General features: G+C 40.4%; 2 protein-coding genes and 1 non-coding gene across 3 annotated transcripts; 2 read left to right on the forward strand and 1 right to left on the reverse strand.

Annotated features, from left to right (window-relative positions):
- Positions 1–459: 459 nt before the first annotated feature.
- On the forward strand, positions 460–3221 carry LOC113671111 (stearoyl-CoA desaturase). Its single transcript, XM_027187330.2, has 2 exons — positions 460–1121; positions 1726–3221. The coding sequence occupies exons 1-2, from the start codon at positions 589–591 to the stop codon at positions 2156–2158; spliced, it is 966 nt and encodes a 321-aa protein (XP_027043131.2). The 5' UTR covers positions 460–588; the 3' UTR covers positions 2159–3221.
- Positions 3057–18775, reverse strand: LOC113671110 (methylcytosine dioxygenase tet3). Its single transcript, XM_027187329.2, has 11 exons — positions 17709–18775; positions 17459–17575; positions 16957–17266; positions 13812–13896; positions 13608–13644; positions 10825–10881; positions 9370–9578; positions 8728–8872; positions 7810–7899; positions 7552–7689; positions 3057–7393 (listed from the first exon to the last, which is right to left on the reverse strand). The coding sequence occupies exons 1-11, from the start codon at positions 17931–17933 to the stop codon at positions 4766–4768; spliced, it is 4041 nt and encodes a 1346-aa protein (XP_027043130.2). The 5' UTR covers positions 17934–18775; the 3' UTR covers positions 3057–4765.
- Positions 18776–19352: 577 nt separating this feature from the next.
- Positions 19353–19426, forward strand: Trnat-agu (transfer RNA threonine (anticodon AGU)). The gene has a single exon. It is a non-coding gene; the product is annotated as a tRNA-Thr (tRNA).
- The last annotated feature ends 262 nt before the right edge of the window (positions 19427–19688 follow it).

The raw sequence follows: 19688 nt of genomic DNA on the forward strand, positions 1-19688 counted from the left end.
ACAAAATCAGCCCAAGCACGTATTGCAGTCCTACCTTTTGAAGGACTTAACCTCTAAACACATCTTATGTTGAATACGCGATAAATTTAAATTGACTTTTAACAAGTTTCATGGGTGTTTTTACTCAAGATTCACACGTAATTGATCATATCAATCAAGCGTATAATATGCACAGTTAGTAATATGCACAATTCGTGGATAATTAATTGAAACGCAACCGCTTCATATTATTTAATATTATTCTAATAGTCGATTTTCTAACCCGGTAAGTTACATGTGTTTTACTCCTAAATAATTGTTGACAGGTTGAAAATATTCAGAACTCATGAAATCGTAATTTATCATCAGAATTTCCTGTCTCCTGTCAATAATTCCCAAGCGTAACGAAGGATTTAATCCGCACCACTTAAAATTGTTTATTTCTAATTGGGTTGTTTTTTGAAGCGTACATATTTGAAAAGCATATCTTGCTTAGTTTTTATTTACGTGGGCGAGTGATAAACTCATAGACTCAAAAAATATTCAGTCTGTTTCGCGCGTTCATTTCACCGAGCTTCGAGTTTGCAGAGAAAAAAACAGAGAGAGAGAATGGCACCTAAAAATTCTACAACAGCCGAGGCAGAAAACACATACCTAACAAAGACGAGCACCAATGGAAGAAATACAGAACGTCCGCCGCTTCAGATAGTCTGGCTTAATGTCTACCTGATAACTGCCTTGCATGGAATGGCATTATACGGTCTTTATATCCTCCCCAGGACAAAACCATGGACATGGGTTTGGATGGGGGTCTGTTTCATTTTAGGAGGAACAGGAATTACAATTGGAGCACATCGATTGTGGTCACACCGCTCATTTAAGGCAACTTGGTCTCTTAGATTATTCCTGATGTTGATGAATTGCATGAGCGCTCAAAATGACATTTTTGAATGGGTAAGAGACCATCGTGTCCACCACAAGTACTCTGAAACCGACGCCGACCCTCACAATGCCAAAAGAGGTTTCTTTTTCTCGCACGTCGGATGGCTGATGGTCAGAAAACATCCTGATGTCAGAACGAAGGGAAAACAGATCGATATGAGTGATCTGTACGCTGATAATATCGTAATGTTTCAGAGAAGGTTAGTGAAAACCACTCTTTGTCTTCAGGTCATTAAGAAATAACGACTACAACAGAGATATCCCGATGGACACAGGCCCTGCAATTGTCAGAAAATAATTTCAAGATGTTATCGAACATCAGCTTATGTCCAAAACATTTTACAAAATCCTTGCAGTGAAGTATTGTATAACTCTTTCCGCTGCAATGCTTTCTACACACACCCTGTTCGACATTTGCCCGCCCCTCTCCACCCTCGTAACAATAAACGACCTCCTGTCCTCCTTGGAACATGGTGGAACAAGTGTATTGTCAAATATATTGAGTCATTTATGAACACATTTATTCATTGATATAGTTCTTTGATACTGGACTAATACACTTAAATTTTACGCTTGGAATCATGATGTCGTGAATATACAGATAAGCGAATACACGACCTGAATGAACAAATGAATGAATGAACTGATGAATGAAAAAGTGGATGGGTACATGTATAAACGGAATCAAAATAAGAGTAATAACAATAGTAAGCGTACAAATTAGCATTTAAAGAATAAATGTATTTTACGAAAAAATTCAGTAAGTGCGCTCAAATTTAGTCGTTTCTTTTTTTTTAACCCCAGGCACTACAAGCCCCTCACGATAATCTTCAACATCATCCTTCCAACTCTGGTTCCATGGTACTTCTGGAATGAAGCGTTATGGAACTCGTTTTTCGTTTGTTTTGCGTTTCGTTACGCTTATTTACTCAATGTCACGTGGAGCGTGAACAGCTTTGCCCATATATGGGGATCACGACCTTACGACGAAATCATAAGCCCTTCACAGAACCTTGTCGCTAATCTTGGTACACTCGGTGAAGGCTACCACAACTTTCATCACTGTTTTCCTCAAGACTATGCTACATCTGAACTGGGTACTTATATCAACTTGTCTAAATTTTTTATAGATTGTTTCGCTCTTGTCGGGCTGGCTTATGACTTAAAGACAACTTCTAAGGAAACTGTGTTCCAACGCAGGAGGCGTACGGGAGATTTAAGAAACCAAAAGCATTAGGGGGATAAATATTTACCAGAGATTATGAGACATCATCTAATCCCTTTTTTCCTCTTGATATTTAGCAATTAGTGAATTTCATTCATGAAATAAGTTTTTGTATGCGTGACATAATTTGAAACCTTTTTAAAAGTATTCGGACACTGTTTCTTTCATCTGTTGTAGCTAGGTGTGAAAAGATGAAAACACAACCTCACTCCCCCCATCCCCTCCCATACGAATGTTGTCTTTGAAGGTATCAATGCTGCTAGAAAATCACATTGTGGCTGGGAGGGAGGGGAAGGGAAGAGTAAGTAATGTTACAAGGAGGGGAGAGTAAGTAATGTTACAAGGAATGCAATTATACAAGTACGCTATTTATTTGATCCTGTTCAAATTTAAGGTGATAATTCATTATCTGTTTGAATTTTTGTAAAGTTGTCTTGAGGACTTTTGGTGAGGTTAACTTCCAGTTCAGAGCAACCTTAAATTACCAAAGAGTTAAGGTGACCCTGAACTTCGTTGAGAAGTATGTAGGCATGTTCATTGATACCATTTCTGTCGCACATCGGTGCTAAAAGTATTTGTTACACCCATATTATATCAGGTAGCACTAAACTTAAGGGCCAAATGATGATTTAACTACCCTTCATTCAACTGAGCCCTTATCTAATCATGCTACGGAAGGCGGCATGACAAATTAACCAGGTTTTATCAACTGAATTCCCAAAGCTAACGTCTCGACCGTTAGTCCTTCGTTAGAGCGAATCTGGGATAAAGAAGCTTATATGAAAGCCTCGGTTGAAACATATACATATACATATATACATATACCACTGTTAACATGTCAAGATTGATGCGGAGAAGTTTAGTTACAATCTGACTCATTACATTAGAAAAAAAATCCAGCCACATTAATAATAGAAAGAAGGTTGTATTTGTATCCGTTCACTCTTACTTACATGATATATATGTACCCCATGATATTGATTTTATTCCTATCAGTTCTACCACTAAAGCTGATTCATGTTAAAATCAAATAAACACCGCTTTGTCATGAAGCACTGATATTATCCGAATAAAATGAATTTCCTCATGATTTTTAATCTATTGGTTAAAAATAACCGCTAAAAGTCTCGAAAACTAATATTAATTATAAGCTTTTCGGCAAGCCGCTGCTTTTACTGTGAAATTTACCTTAACGTGACATGCATGACAGCCAATATAGCCCTTAACACAACAAGCCAACCCGTGACTCAGTAAGATTAAAACAAGCACCGCGTGACATAACGCTTGCTGTCTGCAACATCAAAATCTACTCCTTGCATTTACAGATAAATATAGTTACATCATTAATCCATTAGAGATTTATTTTTACTGCAACAAGGTACACGAAGATATAAAGAATGTTTCCTTACTTCGACTACTCTGCCACACTAAAAAAAAAAATACTATTATGGGATAAAACTCCCCTTGGACATTCTAAAGCTCCTAAAATGAATTATACCTTGGTGCAAGGCTGCCGTTGCAATCCATGATGAATTTAAAATCATGGATGAAAAAAATTACGCTTTGAATATTACCTTATAAGTTACCTGTCCCGATAGAAGTTTAACTGTACAACGTTTGCAAAACTTTTACTCGTTCATGAAATGAGATTATTGCAATTAAATATCCAAACAAAGCAAAATGGGATCAACTAAAACACCGACAAATAACTCAGTCTCATAGAGCCATCTACAAGAAACGAAATGCGCTTTAGAGAGAATAACTCTTTACTCGAGTAGCATGACACTCTTTGTATTTTCCGTCACTTGTTCTCAGAGCAGAAAAAAAAATCAATTTGCAACACAATGGTTCCAGTGTAGGACCCAATATCGTCACAGATAAATCACAGTCATTTCCAACATTCGTTGAGCCCTTGCTCCTTACAGCAGTTCTTTTATGTTCCAAGTCGTATTCTCTTTATTCTCAATTCTCACCCCCTAATATCTTGCTTTTGCTTACGAAAAGTGGAAACAAATTTGAATCATATCAAAATATTGGAAAAAAAGTTATTTTTCTCACAATGCAGTCACTTTAGGAATGGATCACGATCACGGCGGTGGAGGAAAGAATACACGTTACCTTCTGATAAAACAACTAGCCAATCACAGCCGAGTGATAAAAAAACTAACCAATCACAGCTGAAAAGACTGAATCACGAAAGGATGCGTATCGAGTCGACCTCATCGCCTGAAGAAGACTAGTAGCATGCAGTCAGTCAAAACGTCGTGATCTGCCTCGGAAGCGACTACATCGGGAAATAAACGCTAATTCTTCGCTACTAGTGAGTCACATTTGGAGACCTAAATTTGACTCAGATTTCAGAAGACCTTGGGGATTTGTGGATTTCTGTGATATCTCTCATCTAGTTGGTGATAAAACTTAATCAGGTCGTCTATTTACACAGCCTATTGAAGAGAAAATGTTGAAATTTCAAGTTGTAGGTACGACTTACAATTACACTAGATTTTCTTGGTATTACGTTTTACTAATTGAGAAACAATGTTATCCCAGATTGGCCTTTCTGTTACCATTACGCAAACTCAGAAGAGGTTCAAAAGGTTTCCTATGGCAAAGTTGTGATCAGAGCCAATTTTGGTAGTGCCCTGTGACACACGTCTGTGTGTAGGGTGCCACAGTGATTAGTGTGTCTATTGGATAACTAACCCCAGTCCTCGTTGCGGTGGAAATGGTGGTCAGTGATGCAGGGTCTAGAGACATGCCATTCATATCTCCGATCCGTTTAGTGGAGTCCATAAAAGAAGACATATAGTTCTGCGAATTGACTAAAGCAAGGTTGGATGAAAGGCCATTTCCAGAAGTTAGAAGTGGATGAAAGGGAGGCATGAAAAAACTTGGATATGTTGGAAAAGGAACACCGAACTTGTAAGGACTGTAGTTGAATAGACGGTTGGCCGCCATTGAGAGGTCAAGGTAGGATCTTTCCGGCCCAGCGGAAAGTTTCTCTCTGATCCCTGCAGAGTGAGCAAATGGAGGCAAAAATGGGAACCTTGGCGACATAGGGACATTGGGTGACTGAAACGTAGGCTCTGAGACAGAATGGTGCCTCTCAGGGACATCACGATCCTTCTCAGATGACCGAACATGCGAAGGGACTTGACGAGCCGTGTCTGCTTCTCTTTCATCCTGTGCATTGGAGATTGGTTTCTCGTCCCCGAGAATGCTGCTTATTCTATAGGATGACGACGAACCCGTGGTGGATTTCTCTCCTCTGTTGTTATTGTCATCCCCTAACAGCCTCGAGACACTGAAGTTAGTACCGGTGTTAAGGCGTTCCTCTGGCCGTTTGGCCGAGGATGGTTCTGTCACAACACCTAATCCTCTGTTGTCAGAATTAACAATTCTCTCAGGAATTACTCCATTGGAAGAGGAGAATATTTTGAGTCCTTCGCTCTGCGATGGCTCTCGGTGGTTCATGTCGACGTTTTGAACAGGTGGAACTTTATTTGGTTCTACTCTACTTGTAATGTGTGAAGACACATTAGAAGGAAATGACGAACCTTTGGACCCTTCGTTGTTTTGATGAACGTGATGCATAGATCCCCAGATTTGCTGCCGCGGGTCGGAAGAGACTTCCTTGTTCTGGTGCTTATTACTCTGTGGGATATTAATGGAATTTATCCCCATCTGTCCCTGACGAGGCCGTTCGGGAGCAAACTCAATTCCGTTGCGCAGTTGACTATGTTGCTCTGGTTTGGTGGAAGACAAGTTAGATAGAATTTCTTTCGCGGTATCTTTCGCACCGTGGACATCTGCTTCTAATCGTTGAGGAAACTTCGAACCATTTAAGTCGTTTGGACCTCTTATTACACCTTCTGGCGGACTGTCCGCGCCATTTTGTGCAAGAACACTGGTATTCACCGACGCTAGCTCTAAAGAATGGCCCGCACTAGAATTACGCTTGTTTGTGACACCAGGATCTATGTCCGCTCTAGACAGAGCTGTTTCCGCAAGCATGTCCAGATAGCCCAACTCTCTTTCTTCTTCTTTAAGGTCTACAGATGCGTCCTTCTCAGTTCCATCCACCTCCATGCTGGCTACCTCTCCCTCCAACTTCTTTCGAGCCACTTTCTGCTCCCACTCGCCCAAGCCGTGCAGAGTGAGGTTCATGTGTTTGTGCTGATAAAACACCAAGCTAATCCGAGTGGGATTCTGTCTTTGGGGGTTCCTGAGAGGCGTAGTTGCATGAAGTTCTTTCTTGGCTACCTCGATTAGAAGTGATCCATGAGTAAGAGCGATAGCCACTCCTCCCATATTCTCCTCAATCAGGAATGGTTTCCGTGCCTGTCCCGAGCTTCCAACATCTTTTCCACTGCCTTTGCGATTTTCTACTTCTTTTATGTTGGCATTTTCATCCAGGGGTACACTACTCGAGGCTCTCATGAGTGGTACTTCTTTGTCATCAACCCACTTGATCTGAGAAGGCCCCCTTGTGGCCTCACCATTGTAGTGATGAATGACAGTCTTTGGTTTGGCATACTCGACACCTCTATTTGACGGTGCATTGTTCATTGGAAACGACTTACCGAAAGGCATTCGACAATTCCAGGTCCCACCCATAAAAGGAACCTTTGTGTCGTAGTTACCATAATTGTCGAAGTTGTTACTCGAGTTGTGAAAGTGATTCAAGTGTCCCGGATTTCGATACAAATATGGAATACGGTTCTCGTCTACCCAGTGCACCTCGGGCGCCCGGCAATGGTTAAGAACATAATTGTTACCAAGATGCGGGTGAAATTGAAACATTGGCGACCCGTGGGGGTGGGGATAGTGTCCGTTAAAACAGTTGTTCATCATCTGATTAGAAGAGGCATGGTGGTGAATCACCGAGTTTGGAAAGCCATGCATCGACTGCGCATGTCCGTGAGGAATGCTATGCCCATCGAAGGGTACATATGGTCCATTACCGCTTTTGTTGTTGTTGTTCAGATCCTGAAAGACTTCTTTACGTCCTTCTTTGGGCTGTGGATCGTGGTTACTCACTGCTTTGCTAGCCTTTGGGGAATTCTCTTGTCCTGTTACCGTGGAGTAGCCTGGGGAGACACCCACAGGAGGTTCAAGGAAATGGGCAGGCATGACGTAATTGGGTCGCACAGGCGCACCATCCTTGTCCAGCAAGCGGTACAACGGCAAAACATGAAGTTGTTCTTCGTCTGACAAAATTGCTTCTGGCTTCAGAAGCGAGCACACCTGTAGCAATAAATAAAAAAAGCAACAACGAATAAGAAGAACTACCTTAAATAAAATTCTATCGTTTCGTCGTCTGCAATCTGCTTTATCCTATGTCATCCTCATCTCTTTCAAATGTACTTTTCATGAACACACACTAATTAAACAGGATTAGTTACCAAGGTTGCTCCACCGTCCATATTTCTGGAGTCCTTGTGGCTATGTGCACAGAAATCCACGCAACACGTGACACCAGAAAAGGGCCGTCTCTCATTGTTTCCAATACGGCATTCCAGCCCCTCTCTTTCTTCTTTTACCTAAAATCAGAACGCTCAATCCATCAGTTGATCATTTAAACATTCTCGCCAACCCTTGAATGACAATGTATTGATTCTGTGAGAAGAAATCATACATTCGTCGAAGGAGAGAAGGATTACCTGGTTTTGGAAAGCTTGAGGTGCGTATTTCTCGTATACGGTGGACAGATCTGTCACTAATGTCTGCATCATGGTATCTAATTCCTCTTCCTGTTTGAACATAGAAAAAAAAAGTAGCGCTTAATTGTTGCAACACTCAACATCAATCAACATCATCCTTAAACTGGTCCGCTTTTACCTTTTTCTGGTTTCAGGATCTCTTTCCGGTGGCAAATTTACTCCACCAACTCAGAAACTCCCCACGGACGCACAACACAGGTAATTTAAAATCTTACCTCTTTAATAAAGGTTGTTTGGATGAAGATCTAATTTCTAAACCATTCTAATTAAAGCTGCGCGGCAGTTCTTTCATGTGGTTTCTGTTTATCACGCTCTGCAGGGCGATTCCAACTTGTGGATAAGATCTCAGAGTGTGACCTTTCTACTAAAGGCTACTGGACTGAAAAAGGTGGCTCAACCCTTAAACTCCCATGAGTGACCGAGACAGAATTTCTCTTTACAATATCTATACAATATCAACCAGATAAGTGATGAGAAGAAAGAATGAGATCAATTTGGGGTTAATTAGTTGATCCAAAGGGAGATAAAGGGTTAAACTTTTCAGACTGTGTCTGAAACCCTAGTGCGTGTCGATTCAAATAAAAGCTGCTGATAAGAAAAGGCGGATAACCTTTTAAAGTCTGTGAATGAAACCTTAAAGTGTGACCATATGAAGCTACTGAACAGCTCTTTCATGTGGTACTGCTTATCGTGTAGTTTGTGGAAATAAAAAAATTATGCTATGGAATTTAATGAACATTTCTATTACGTCGTTTATTTGTGCGTCCTCCCAGGGAAAAGGGAGTAAATACTTCAGTGTGTTGCCCGTAGTTCTGTGTATTTGTCAGTAGTTGTGTCACAAATAAATTCATAACTCACCTTAGAAGAATCAAGTAATTTAAATTTCCTCGGCGTTTTACTGCGAGTGAACTTGCAACCATTGAAGTACATGCTCCAAGAGCAGCCGAAAGAAAAAGACGCACCACAAGTCTCCTCGTTCAACCCCTGACAGGCACATGATTTACTGCAAGAGCATAATCCGAAAGGTAGTTTGTGAGGGGTGAGGTTCGTCTTATCATTAACCATAGGGAAAAAAACACTTTATACCAACAAAAAGGACACAGTATCAAGTTTTTTTTTAAGGTACTGGTAATATTTAGGTGCGAGTATTTGTACACGAATAGACAGACACACAAGATACATAGACAGATGGACGTGCGAAGGTCTGTGAACGAACAGACAGGTAGAGAGACACATAGAGAGACAAACAGATAAACGTGCGAGTATAAGTAAGGCACAGACGCACCACCTAACACATAAATAGACAAAAAAAGACAGAAGGACAGACGGCTACCGTCAGAAAACACACAAAACGACACCAATAAACAGCTAAATGTCAGCCAGACATAAACACAGGCGGGGAGAGAGACAGATACATAAACAGACACGTAGAGTAGAAGAAGGAGCCTTTAGGAGGACACAAGAGACCCGGAAAAGAGACAGAAGAATATTTCATCTTACGTCTCATTGATTCCACATCTTCTTGCCGTGGGGACGCCATGTTGAGGCAGCATGGTGCTAAGTGACTTATATAGATAATCCGCGCGCTCCTGGGCAATACCTTCCCATAATACAATGTTCACTACAGTCAATGTCGAGTCGCACACGTGATCAGTACGCTTCCGCGCGATGACCAAAATCTTCTCCTCGTCACTGGAACGACGAATAACCTATGCCATGCAAGAAAATGATACATTAAAAAACCCTACTTGCAGACAGACGAGTGACAAAAAACGAATAAGTCACGTACGATAGCACGCTAGATCTCAAACCCAACTCACTCCTGCTAAAGCGCCACCGTCTTTTTTTTTTCTGCAGTTTTAAGAAGAGAAATTTTTAACATAGTTTTCTTTACAACGCGCTGTGATTGGTCCAGAAAATTCGCACCACCTTCTCCACCAATCAGATAAAAAAAATTTAAATCAATCGTTGCTTGGGACCATGTGAGCATGGAACCGTGTGGGTATGGGACCCCGTGAGCATGGATTTTATTTGAGTCCTCATTGGCTACTCTTAATAATCACCTTTTTCTGACTGGCCGTTGCCATCATTTTGGCTTCCGACATCCAATCTAAAAAAAACTATTTGGGTGCTTGGTGAGCGATTTTGCTCATTGTAGGTCGTTTTCACATTTCAAGTTCCTCAGACCTTCTTTTCTTTTTCAGTTTTGTTCTTGGTACGTTTGTAACTATTTGTGAGAAGGTGCAACCTTTCTTAGAGGTACTATGGTCTTGCATTGCATGAAGAATACTCATAAACGGTGATGGTTCATCGGGTTTTCGTGACTGGTGTTACACAGAATATAGTATTTGGAACAATAAATTTAATTTTTGCCGATAGCATAAAGTTTACATTAGAATATTAATCGGCGCTTGCCGAAGGATCTTTGTGCATTGAATTTCTCGTGTTAGGGAAGTCAAAGAGCCGCTCAAAGTACGAAGACGTTTTTGAGAACGAACTTATTGAACTATATTACAAAACAAATAGATGCAAAATCTTTGTTTTCCAAAAGTAAACACTTCTTTTCTTTTGCCTCCTCGATGGATTTCATCAGAGACATTTAAGGACCAGATAAGACGTTTTACTAGCAATTAGAAGCGACACTCTGTCTTTTAGGATTTACTGAGAACGTCTTAGTGATTAAAACGGCGCCCACTTATTCGCTTTGTATTTTGCTTCTCTTCTACCATTACCATCATCAAGAAGTTTTCTCCAACAACGGTGCTAAAACGCTTAATTTCTAAGCTGATCCGATGGACAAATTCCTTACAACACCCCAGCTACAAACATGATAGATATGTTAGGAATGTTTATCTCAAATGAGGCACGTCGTCCGTGATTATACTCTTCTTCTGCTACAATAGAACGTGGGTACAATAAATTTTCTACAAGACATAGTACAACTGAAAAACTTACCCATCTCGCTATGGGACAACCAAGATGATTTTTTCCCTCTTTCCCTGTGTAACCAATCTAAAGCAAAAAGGTAACAGATACCAAGGATTAATGAATATTCATCCCACTTGATGTAAGCCTGGGATTAACTGAAAACCCTCAATGCTTCAAACGTTACCGGAAAGTTGACTCGATTTTGACGTTTCCTCTCTTTAAGATTAAAGTGATAACGCAAAACTGACGCCACTAAAGACTTGATCGGTCAACAAAAAACCGTGTGGGAGAGCTTACGTGATGAAAAAAATTATCACGCCAGACTGTCTAGGATTAACAGACAGCCTATCACACGACTTTATTGTTTGCTTTACAAAATCTACAAAGAGTGGAAGCGTGGATACTCGCGTGTGAACGTCCCCCTAAACATGCACTCACGTTCAAAATTATCCCCCGTACATGTGCACGTTCACTTAAGCTACAAATCATTATCCAACTGCACAAAGTAGAGTACAAATAACGCGTGAATAGAGTGCAAATATCCTGCGATATTGTACGGTTATTTGGACTCTTGAGTATTTTGTACTGTAAAAAAAAACTATTTAACCAGCTGGCTGCACGCGCTACGCTTCTCTATCCGCTTTACTTTTCTTGCCTTATGAGAAATAAACAGAAAGACTTAAGCAGAAAAGAACCAGTTGGATAATAAATAACTTATAAGACGTTTTAGTGTATAGTATCGCTGAGTATTTTTACTCGTTGTTTGGCATAACTCAGAAAAGTACTCAGCGATACTACACAAGAAAACGTCTAATAAGATACATTTACTTATTATGGAGTGCGAGACGAGGTTGTCTAGTGGTTAGGGCATTGGTCTTCAAATCTAGGAAGTTCCAATTGGAGACGTGGATGGGTCACTGTACTGTGTTCTTTGGAAAGATACTTCACTCTAAGAGGGACTCTCTACAGGTGAACTGAAAGTTAACCCTGAAGCAAGGCCTTATGGTAAACTGCACATAATTCTGTCCAAAATGAATAGCTATGCTTCTAGTCGCTTCATTTTGTGAGGATCAAAAACTCCAGTGGGCCGTAATTAATGAATCCACCTAGCCCAAACGACCACGATATGAAAGAGACAGAACACTTTCCGTCCACTAAAGATGGTCGCAAGTATTTCACTACTACAGAACACTGAAAACGTCGAGTTTTCAAAAAGAACTCAATCACGTTCTACAATCCGTGTAAATCTTCTCCATCCTCAGCAATCCAGCTTCCTTCTTGGTATTAATAATAATAATATTAATAATAATAATAATAATAATTAATAATTAATATTAATATTAATATTAATATTACAGCCCCCTCTTTGTTTCTTAACTTATCCAACTAATATTTTGTACGCTCCTTTAAGATGAAGGTAACTTTCGCGGATCACAAAATTTTAGTTAAGTTCATCATTTCTCTCCAGCCTTCTTCATCTTTGGCCATCCTTGTTCCTCTTATGTGTTTGCAATCTTACTGAACTGATATTTTTAGGTCTCCTTCAAATTGAGTTCCTGATCATTTCCAGGTCTGTTTTCATCGTGTTTATTCTTGCCATCCTGATTCATTCTTGTTTTAATTCTGCTTGTTTTGTGCTTTTTATTCTACCTATAACTCCCATGCGTGACCAGGAGAGAATTTCTCCTTACAATATCAATACAATATCATGCACAGAAGTGACGAGAATAGAGAAAAATATCAATTAGGGGATTATTACTTGATCCAATACCAAACTCTCCAAATTGACATCATAAGAATTGTAAGTCAGACAGTAAAGAGAATTACCATTGAGATCTTGTAAGTTAAAGGGTTAGCCAGTGAATGACTCCTATAGTTTGAAGGTCATCTTTTCACAACATTAAATTTGACTCAAGTTCGTTATTTTTTAATCTGCTTTAATCTCCTCCATCCTCAGCTGTCCTTGTTTATTCTGGTTTCCTTATGTGTTTTTCCATCTTACCGCACTAGAGAATACTTAGACATGGAGAAGTTATCCGTCTATGAACTTAACAACTCTACTGACCGTTTAACTAAATATCCATTAGCGCTGATCGTCTAACTCATTCACGGGTAAACGAAAGTCGCAAAAACTCCTCAAAACATACCCGTTTCCAAACATAAGCGGATATTTCTGAATGATAACGCTTTTGGGGAAACCGCGAGGCCTGTTTTCCAGCACTGGTGCTACTCTTTGCAAGTTACATCTATGCGTAAGCCCCACCGAGTCTTGTTGCATGAAACCGCCTGAGCTCATCTCACTTTTAGTGGTGCACAGCGACCGACAGTTTGAACCTTTCCCTCTGCCCCACGAAAGAGTACATGGTAGGTTTCCCAATACCACTAGACATTTATACTCCCGGGTGCAGGAGCCTACGGGGGCTTGAGTCTACGAGTCGCTATCTGTGGTCCAGCGCTCTCACCATCTGGGCACTGCGTCCTACATGTATGCTCGTCTTGTTGTTGTTTTTTAACTATTTCACCCATACCACACTCTTTTAGGATCAATACCAGTATCTGGGCAACTGCCCACCTACCCCTCCCCTAACCCAACAACAATCAATTGATAACAAGTTAGGGTGAATGTTGGGTTAGGGGAGGAGTAGGGGGCCGTTGCTCAGATACTGATATTGATCCTTCTTTTATTTGGTATACACCGTTGACAGAGGAAGTAATTTCATTTGAAAATTAATAAAACATCGCTACATGTGCACACTGGTCCTGTTCTCTCTATTTGAAAATATATCGTAAAAAATTCAGTTTTAACTCACCAATTCAATTCTCAGAGCAGATCCTTTGACGCCAAACCTGCAAAATGAAATTCAAAATAACAGCTTAATATTGTGACTTCTTGGATACAATAAAGTTCGTTAACAAAGAGAGAAGAATTTGAGTTTATGAACAAAGGTCTCCCGCCACATTTCGTAAAATCAGAGTTATTGTAAAAAGAGACAGACAATATTTCTCTGTTGTACCTTTCCTCCAAGAGATTCCGCAAAACATTCACATTCGGTGCAGCTCCCAGGTAGGTGTAATAAGGACTGTCATCTTTTCCTGAAACTACAACAATATAAAAGAGCGATTTGTTACAAAAATGGCATAGTAATGTTGATTATATATCTTTATTTTTTTAAATAGTATGACACAACTAAGGGTATTGATTCTCCCTCTGAATGGAATACTTTGTCCAACCCTGAGTAACTCTTTCATTTCACGGGTTTATTACGAACTAACATAATGACCAGCCCCCCAGTTGGCTTGTTAGCTCAGTTGGTAGAGCAATGGACCGGTATCACAGAGGTCATGGGTTCAAACTCCGTACAGGCCTGAATTTCTTTCAGGCTTTATTTTTACTACTGCTTAAGTAGTGTTCATTACTGCAAAGATCGCGTCCAAATTCATTCCTGGGTTAACTACATCATGTAATCAGGTTTCCTAGATATTTAACTGGTAGTCATTTACACTCCAGGGCAGGGAGGGATGTACTGTGAGAATAAAGTGTTTTGCTTCAAGATACAACATGATTATCCCAGCCGAGGGTAACCAACCATTAAGCCAGTATATGTCCTATATGCATACATACAGCAAGATGTTAAAATTCAAATTTGGGACAATGAAGCATCGCTAATCTGGGATAAAAGAGGAGGGAATTTCGATACGCGAAAAGAAAGAACATACTGCCAAGGAGAGAAGCAATGGGGATTGAGAGGCATAGAAGACACCAGGGGTAGCTGATATGGGGGTGGGGCACATAAGTGAGCAAAGGAAAGGGTAAAAAGGAAGTGACAGGCCTAAAGCAAGGAGTTTAGAGGGGTAGAGAAAGTAGCATTGCACTTGCTGCTCTACTATAAAGTTAAATATCCTGCAACTAAGAAAGATAATTTATTGCCGAGCTGAAAGTCTATGCACAAACAATGCATTATTAATTGCAGCATTCATGTTGGGAATAAGAAAAACTGCCACATTCTCTCAACAGGAACAGAGAATAGGCCCAGAGCATGTCTATGATAACTGTACTTGAAGATCCTTCAGATCAACTCTAACAAACATCTTATAAAATTCAACACCTCCACATAAAAGAAAATCTCCCAGAAAAAAAAACTTTCCAAGTTTCCCAATCTCTGAATTTGACCTCATTTATCCTTTCACCCCAAATATTTCATCAGTAATTCTCCATAATGTCTGCCATACTAAACTTTAGATGTTAGTTCTGAGAATTTGGTATTGGATCAACAAAGAATCCCTTGATTGATAGCTTTCTTTATTCTCATCACTTATCCGTTTGATATTATATTGATATCTTAAGGAGAAATTCCATCTCGGTCACTCATGGGAGTTGGGGATATGGACATAGTAAACATCGCTATAAAACCTGCCCATTTTGTTATCAAAACCACTAATGTCCAGTGGTTTTCTATTCACACAACTTCATTAGTCTAATTCCACCCATGATAAAGCTGAATTTTCAAGGCTTAACACCGCAAAAATTAGGACAGACAGACAGACAGACCCTAACCTACCTCTACCTTAGAATTACTGGAAAACTTCCCAAAATAAAAAATTATATTCTTGCCTTCATTTGCACAGATTCATTAATTACGCTACAAAAATCCATCAACGTGTTTATCAAAAACAGCAGGTTTCAAACTTGCACCACAATGCACGGATCTCTTACTGTGCAAGGAGATTTATCGTTGTTTTTGTAGAATCAGCTGAAACCCTGTTTGTCTAAAGGCTGATTTGTTTATACAGCAAAGTAATATAGGCTCCAACAGTGCTTAATGATTGCCGACTGAATGCAAAGAGAATTTATGCTTTTTAACTGCAGAAAGCAACGATTAACGATTTAAATTTCTGCTGAGCTCCTTCGCAAACAAAAAGATTTTTAGAAGTGATGTTCGGATGTTTTCTTTCTGCAATCTTAAACCACGATTAGACAGCAATCCTCCTTAAGAAAAATCTCGTAGCGATGAAAAGAGCTTGATAAATGACATCTAAGAGTTAAAAAAATCTTTTGAAGAAACAAGGAAAATTAGAAGCTTAGAGCGAAATCTTTACAACGGAAAGACCGAATGGTACAAACGGAGCTTCCGGTGTTAATTTTCAAGACTTTTTCCGCAACCCCCACCAAAACTTCAAAACAATATCCAGCTCAACTGCGAGTTAAATTCCGTGCATTTTAAATATCGTGATTTTGGCTTTTTTTTTTTTCTTCTTTTCTTTATTTTTTACAATTACCCAATCAGACATCTTTCAGCGTGGACCTGTTAATTCCTATTGTTTTCGTAAATCAAAAATGCGCCGAGGCGCGATATCTGCTGCCAGACTTGTCGAGAGAAGCACTCATCTATCATTTAGAAACTAACAATAGCTGGTCAGAGAAACCGACAACTTTCAACTTCTTGATGCTGCACTTTAGAAACCATTACCAATCGCAGACGCGATTTCGCTTTGTTTCATTTACATATTTATTCCTGCGGTAGTTCAGTTCACGTTGCGTCTTTGATGATTTAATGATTTAGGCCGATAACGTGAATTAAAACTTTCGCAAGAGCTCAGGGGAGCGTGTCGTTTAGGCAGATTAGGCATTAACACGAAATCTCGCCGCTGAATGGACAAAGTACGCTTAGCGCAGATGGAACAACTGCTGTTTTGACGGCCAACTGAGACACATATAAACAAACGTTGATCGCTATCGTAACGAGATGCTGATGAAAATTTTGATAAGAAAACCTCTTTAACGTTTACCGTAATTTTTTCGTGTGCGCTACTAATTTATTTCAACGTGGCTCGAGCTTAAAAGTTTCCGCTGTAATTTAGCACTAATGTCAACAAAACGCTGAGACCTAACCGCGCGGATACACTTTAATAAATTTTATTCCAAGCAACCCGGCTTAATCCCCAATTAGGTTTATTTAAACCGTCAAACAAAGCCAGTCTGCACATATCACGCTATCTACAAAGGCCGAAACAAAAATGAAATACGCGCGGCATGTAAAAAAAAAAAAGAGATCAAGCAAATTAGATCGCGTTCGAGTCGGCAGTTAGCGGTTAGATTATTCAAGCCGGCTGGATCGTACATTTGAATATGAATACATGCAGAAAAGAATATGTAAATACCTGGGCAGTTGCACGGAGGGGGTTCAAAATCGCTTTCACTGCGGGAAACCGCTACCTTGCAGTTCGTCAAAGGCTTTTCAGCGCCCGGCTCGGTTGAACGACTGGAGTGGACATCACCGCTTGCTGTTTTATTCTCGTGAGGGTCTTTAGGGAGTACGTCGGTAGCGCTGATTTCTGTGTTTTGCAGCTGAGCAACTTCAGTGCCTTCTTGCGCATGAATTGCCCCTGGCGACTCCGGTTTTTGCGGTTTACACTCGCCTTGAACGGAATCGTTGATAATCTGTCTCTCGCCACCTTCACCGACAGCTCGCTTTGAGAGAAAACGCAAACCACAACAATAAGGAGTGAATATTAGCCAAAGACGCGCGCATCAAAATTACTTTGCTAATAATACCCGGCAGAAATTAAAGAAATATCCCTGTGGTCAGGAATGAAAAATTTTGTTTAAACTCGAAAAATATGAGCGGATGCTTACTTCTGAGTCGAGATCATACTTCTTTACCTTATCGGGTTCGACGACTTCGCAGCTCACGAGACGCGATTTGTCACCTACGTCGTCCTCGTTCAAAGCCGTTCGCAGCTGAGCCCCTTCGCGTTTGCCAACGTTGCTTGTCGTTTTCTGCAAAACCAAAATGAAATCACACCCTTGAGTATTTTCAAGCGAAAACTTCGTTAGCACAACGCAGGGAATAAATGCGTGAGTTACATCAATCCCTGTTCCAAATCGTTAACGTTCGTTCAAATATTCGCACCTTTCTCAGTTCAATACATTTACGGAACTTGCATATCTGATGACCAGTTTTTCTATTGACACAATTGCTGCAGTCCCCGCAATTTACTTTTCTCAAACAAGGCTCACAAGCACCGCATCTTCGCCGCTTCTTTCTAGGAACAACATCATCAAAATCGCCTGATCGTTTCTCGCCAGCTTCGCTTCTCGTTCCCGGTGTTGTTGGCCGTTCAACTTTGCTTTCCATAGCTAATCACTAGACAAGTCGCGGAGCGTCGTGAAAAAAAAATTCACGACCAACAATCCGTGACATCAATAACATTTAACAGGTAAACTCTCAAATTTCGATCAAAGCTTCGAAGGACGCCGCCAATTCCAAGGCGCAACGACGAAAAGTTGACTCTGCCTGAAGCTGCGAGCGACTTCCAAGCGATATCGGTAGCGAGTGTCAGACAGGCTTGTCGTTGATCGAACGCAAATTCACGCAGCCACAAGCCACTTCCGAGCCAACCAAATGCCTAGTAGGTGGGAACAGTCTGTTTGCGAGCCGACAAATGCACGCCCACGTGGGAAACGAAGCCGCGAAAATTGATCAAGCGTGACCAATTTGCGCGCGTGCGTTTTCGACGTTCGTCAATTTCGAGTCGAACGCAATAAGGCGATTCCGGTTTGGCTGCCGCAGTCAAAATACAACACGAGAGGCCTCCATGGCGGAACTAATATCGGATTTTTCAAAATCTGCCTCGCAAAATGTTCAGAGAGTACTGTTTTTATGAGAGATTTCACAAATCACTTTTTTTAAATCAAGCCTTTTCAACATATCCAGCGAATTATTTCGCGTCCAACTGCGTCCGGAAAACCTTGTAATTTTCAACTCTTCAACGCAGCTGTTCACAGTTATCCAAAACAGTAAAACTTAGCGAAAAAGTCCTCCAACCGGGGGATTAGGGTCGGAAATTGCTCATATTTTAAGATCATATCACAAAGAATTTCGCTGTGTCGCGAGGGCAGAGAAAGAAATAAGAAACCTCGATCGATTTTGACGTCGGTGCGTTTTTGAAGATTCTGAATTAGGAACGTTTGAAATGCAAATTTTTGTGACTTGAAAAACGAAAATAGTAATCTTAAACTATTTTGGCCAAACACTATTCACAGCCGGTGTGTCGCAGCATTTATTTCGCTTTAACTGTCGACACCAAGTTATTGTGTTCACTCGTGATTGGCAAGCGGAGTCTGAAAGGAAAATGTCTCATCGATCTTCGAAGCGCCGGAGACGAGAAAAACATGCTAATCGTTCTCATCTGTCTCCCGCGAACTGCTAAGCAAAATAAATTATTCTTTATGTCGAGTACGAGATAAAGGTGTATAAATTAAGCCATTCATCATACTGAAAGAGTAAATAATGCGAACTGGGATGTCGGATCGCCCCCTGTGAGTGATAAACCCTTAGGCCAAGTGAGTGCGGTGGTCTATTGTTCAAAGACGCAGTTTGACATTTTAACTGATCCGTGACAATATTTATACAATTGTCTACACGCACTCCATCTACTTACGTACCCACGACCATGGCTCGTTGTTAAAACGTCGTGTTGCCATGACAACTTTTACCCAATCAAAAACTTGCTTAAAATTTAAATACATTAATTTCCTCAAAAGTGGCGTGTGAGGCGCATTAGCTCAGTTGGTTAGAGCGCTGGTCTAGTAAACCAGAGGTCGGTGGTTCAAATCCGCCATGTGCCTACAATGATAATTTTACTTTTTGTTAAGCCAAGAGGTTTTCTAGGACAAAAAAACAAAACATAAAGGGAGAAATTTAACATCCAGTTTAGGTTCGTCTCATATCTTTGTTCAGCGAGCATTTTCTGTATGATTGTCTTCTCGATTCACCATTTCCATTTTAAAGCTTTGGCTCAGCTTCAGTTGATGCTTTCATAGTTCGAATAAAATAAGAATGAAGAAACCTGTGCAGCTTTTCTACTGAAACTCTTCTTCTCTGGGCAGT

The sequence above is a fragment of the Pocillopora damicornis genome, chromosome 1 (assembly GCF_964200805.1).
Source record: "Pocillopora damicornis chromosome 1, jaPocDami1.2, whole genome shotgun sequence".
Lineage (NCBI taxonomy): Eukaryota > Metazoa > Cnidaria > Anthozoa > Scleractinia > Pocilloporidae > Pocillopora > Pocillopora damicornis.

Excerpts from the sequence above, each read along its gene's own strand:
- LOC113671110 (XM_027187329.2), bottom strand. The coding sequence starts at position 17,933 with ATGGAAAGCAAAGTTGAACGGCCAACAACACCGGGAACGAGAAGCGAA. Across the intron at positions 17,576-17,708 it reads AATGTATTGAACTGAGAAAG|AAAACGACAAGCAACGTTGG; the intron begins GTGCGAATATTT and ends TTGGTTTTGCAG. Across the intron at positions 13,897-16,956 it reads CCCTCCGTGCAACTGCCCAG|TTTCAGGAAAAGATGACAGT; the intron begins GTATTTACATAT and ends ATATTGTTGTAG.
- LOC113671111 (XM_027187330.2), top strand. The coding sequence starts at position 589 with ATGGCACCTAAAAATTCTACAACAGCCGAGGCAGAAAACACATACCTA. Across the intron at positions 1,122-1,725 it reads ATCGTAATGTTTCAGAGAAG|GCACTACAAGCCCCTCACGA; the intron begins GTTAGTGAAAAC and ends TTTTAACCCCAG.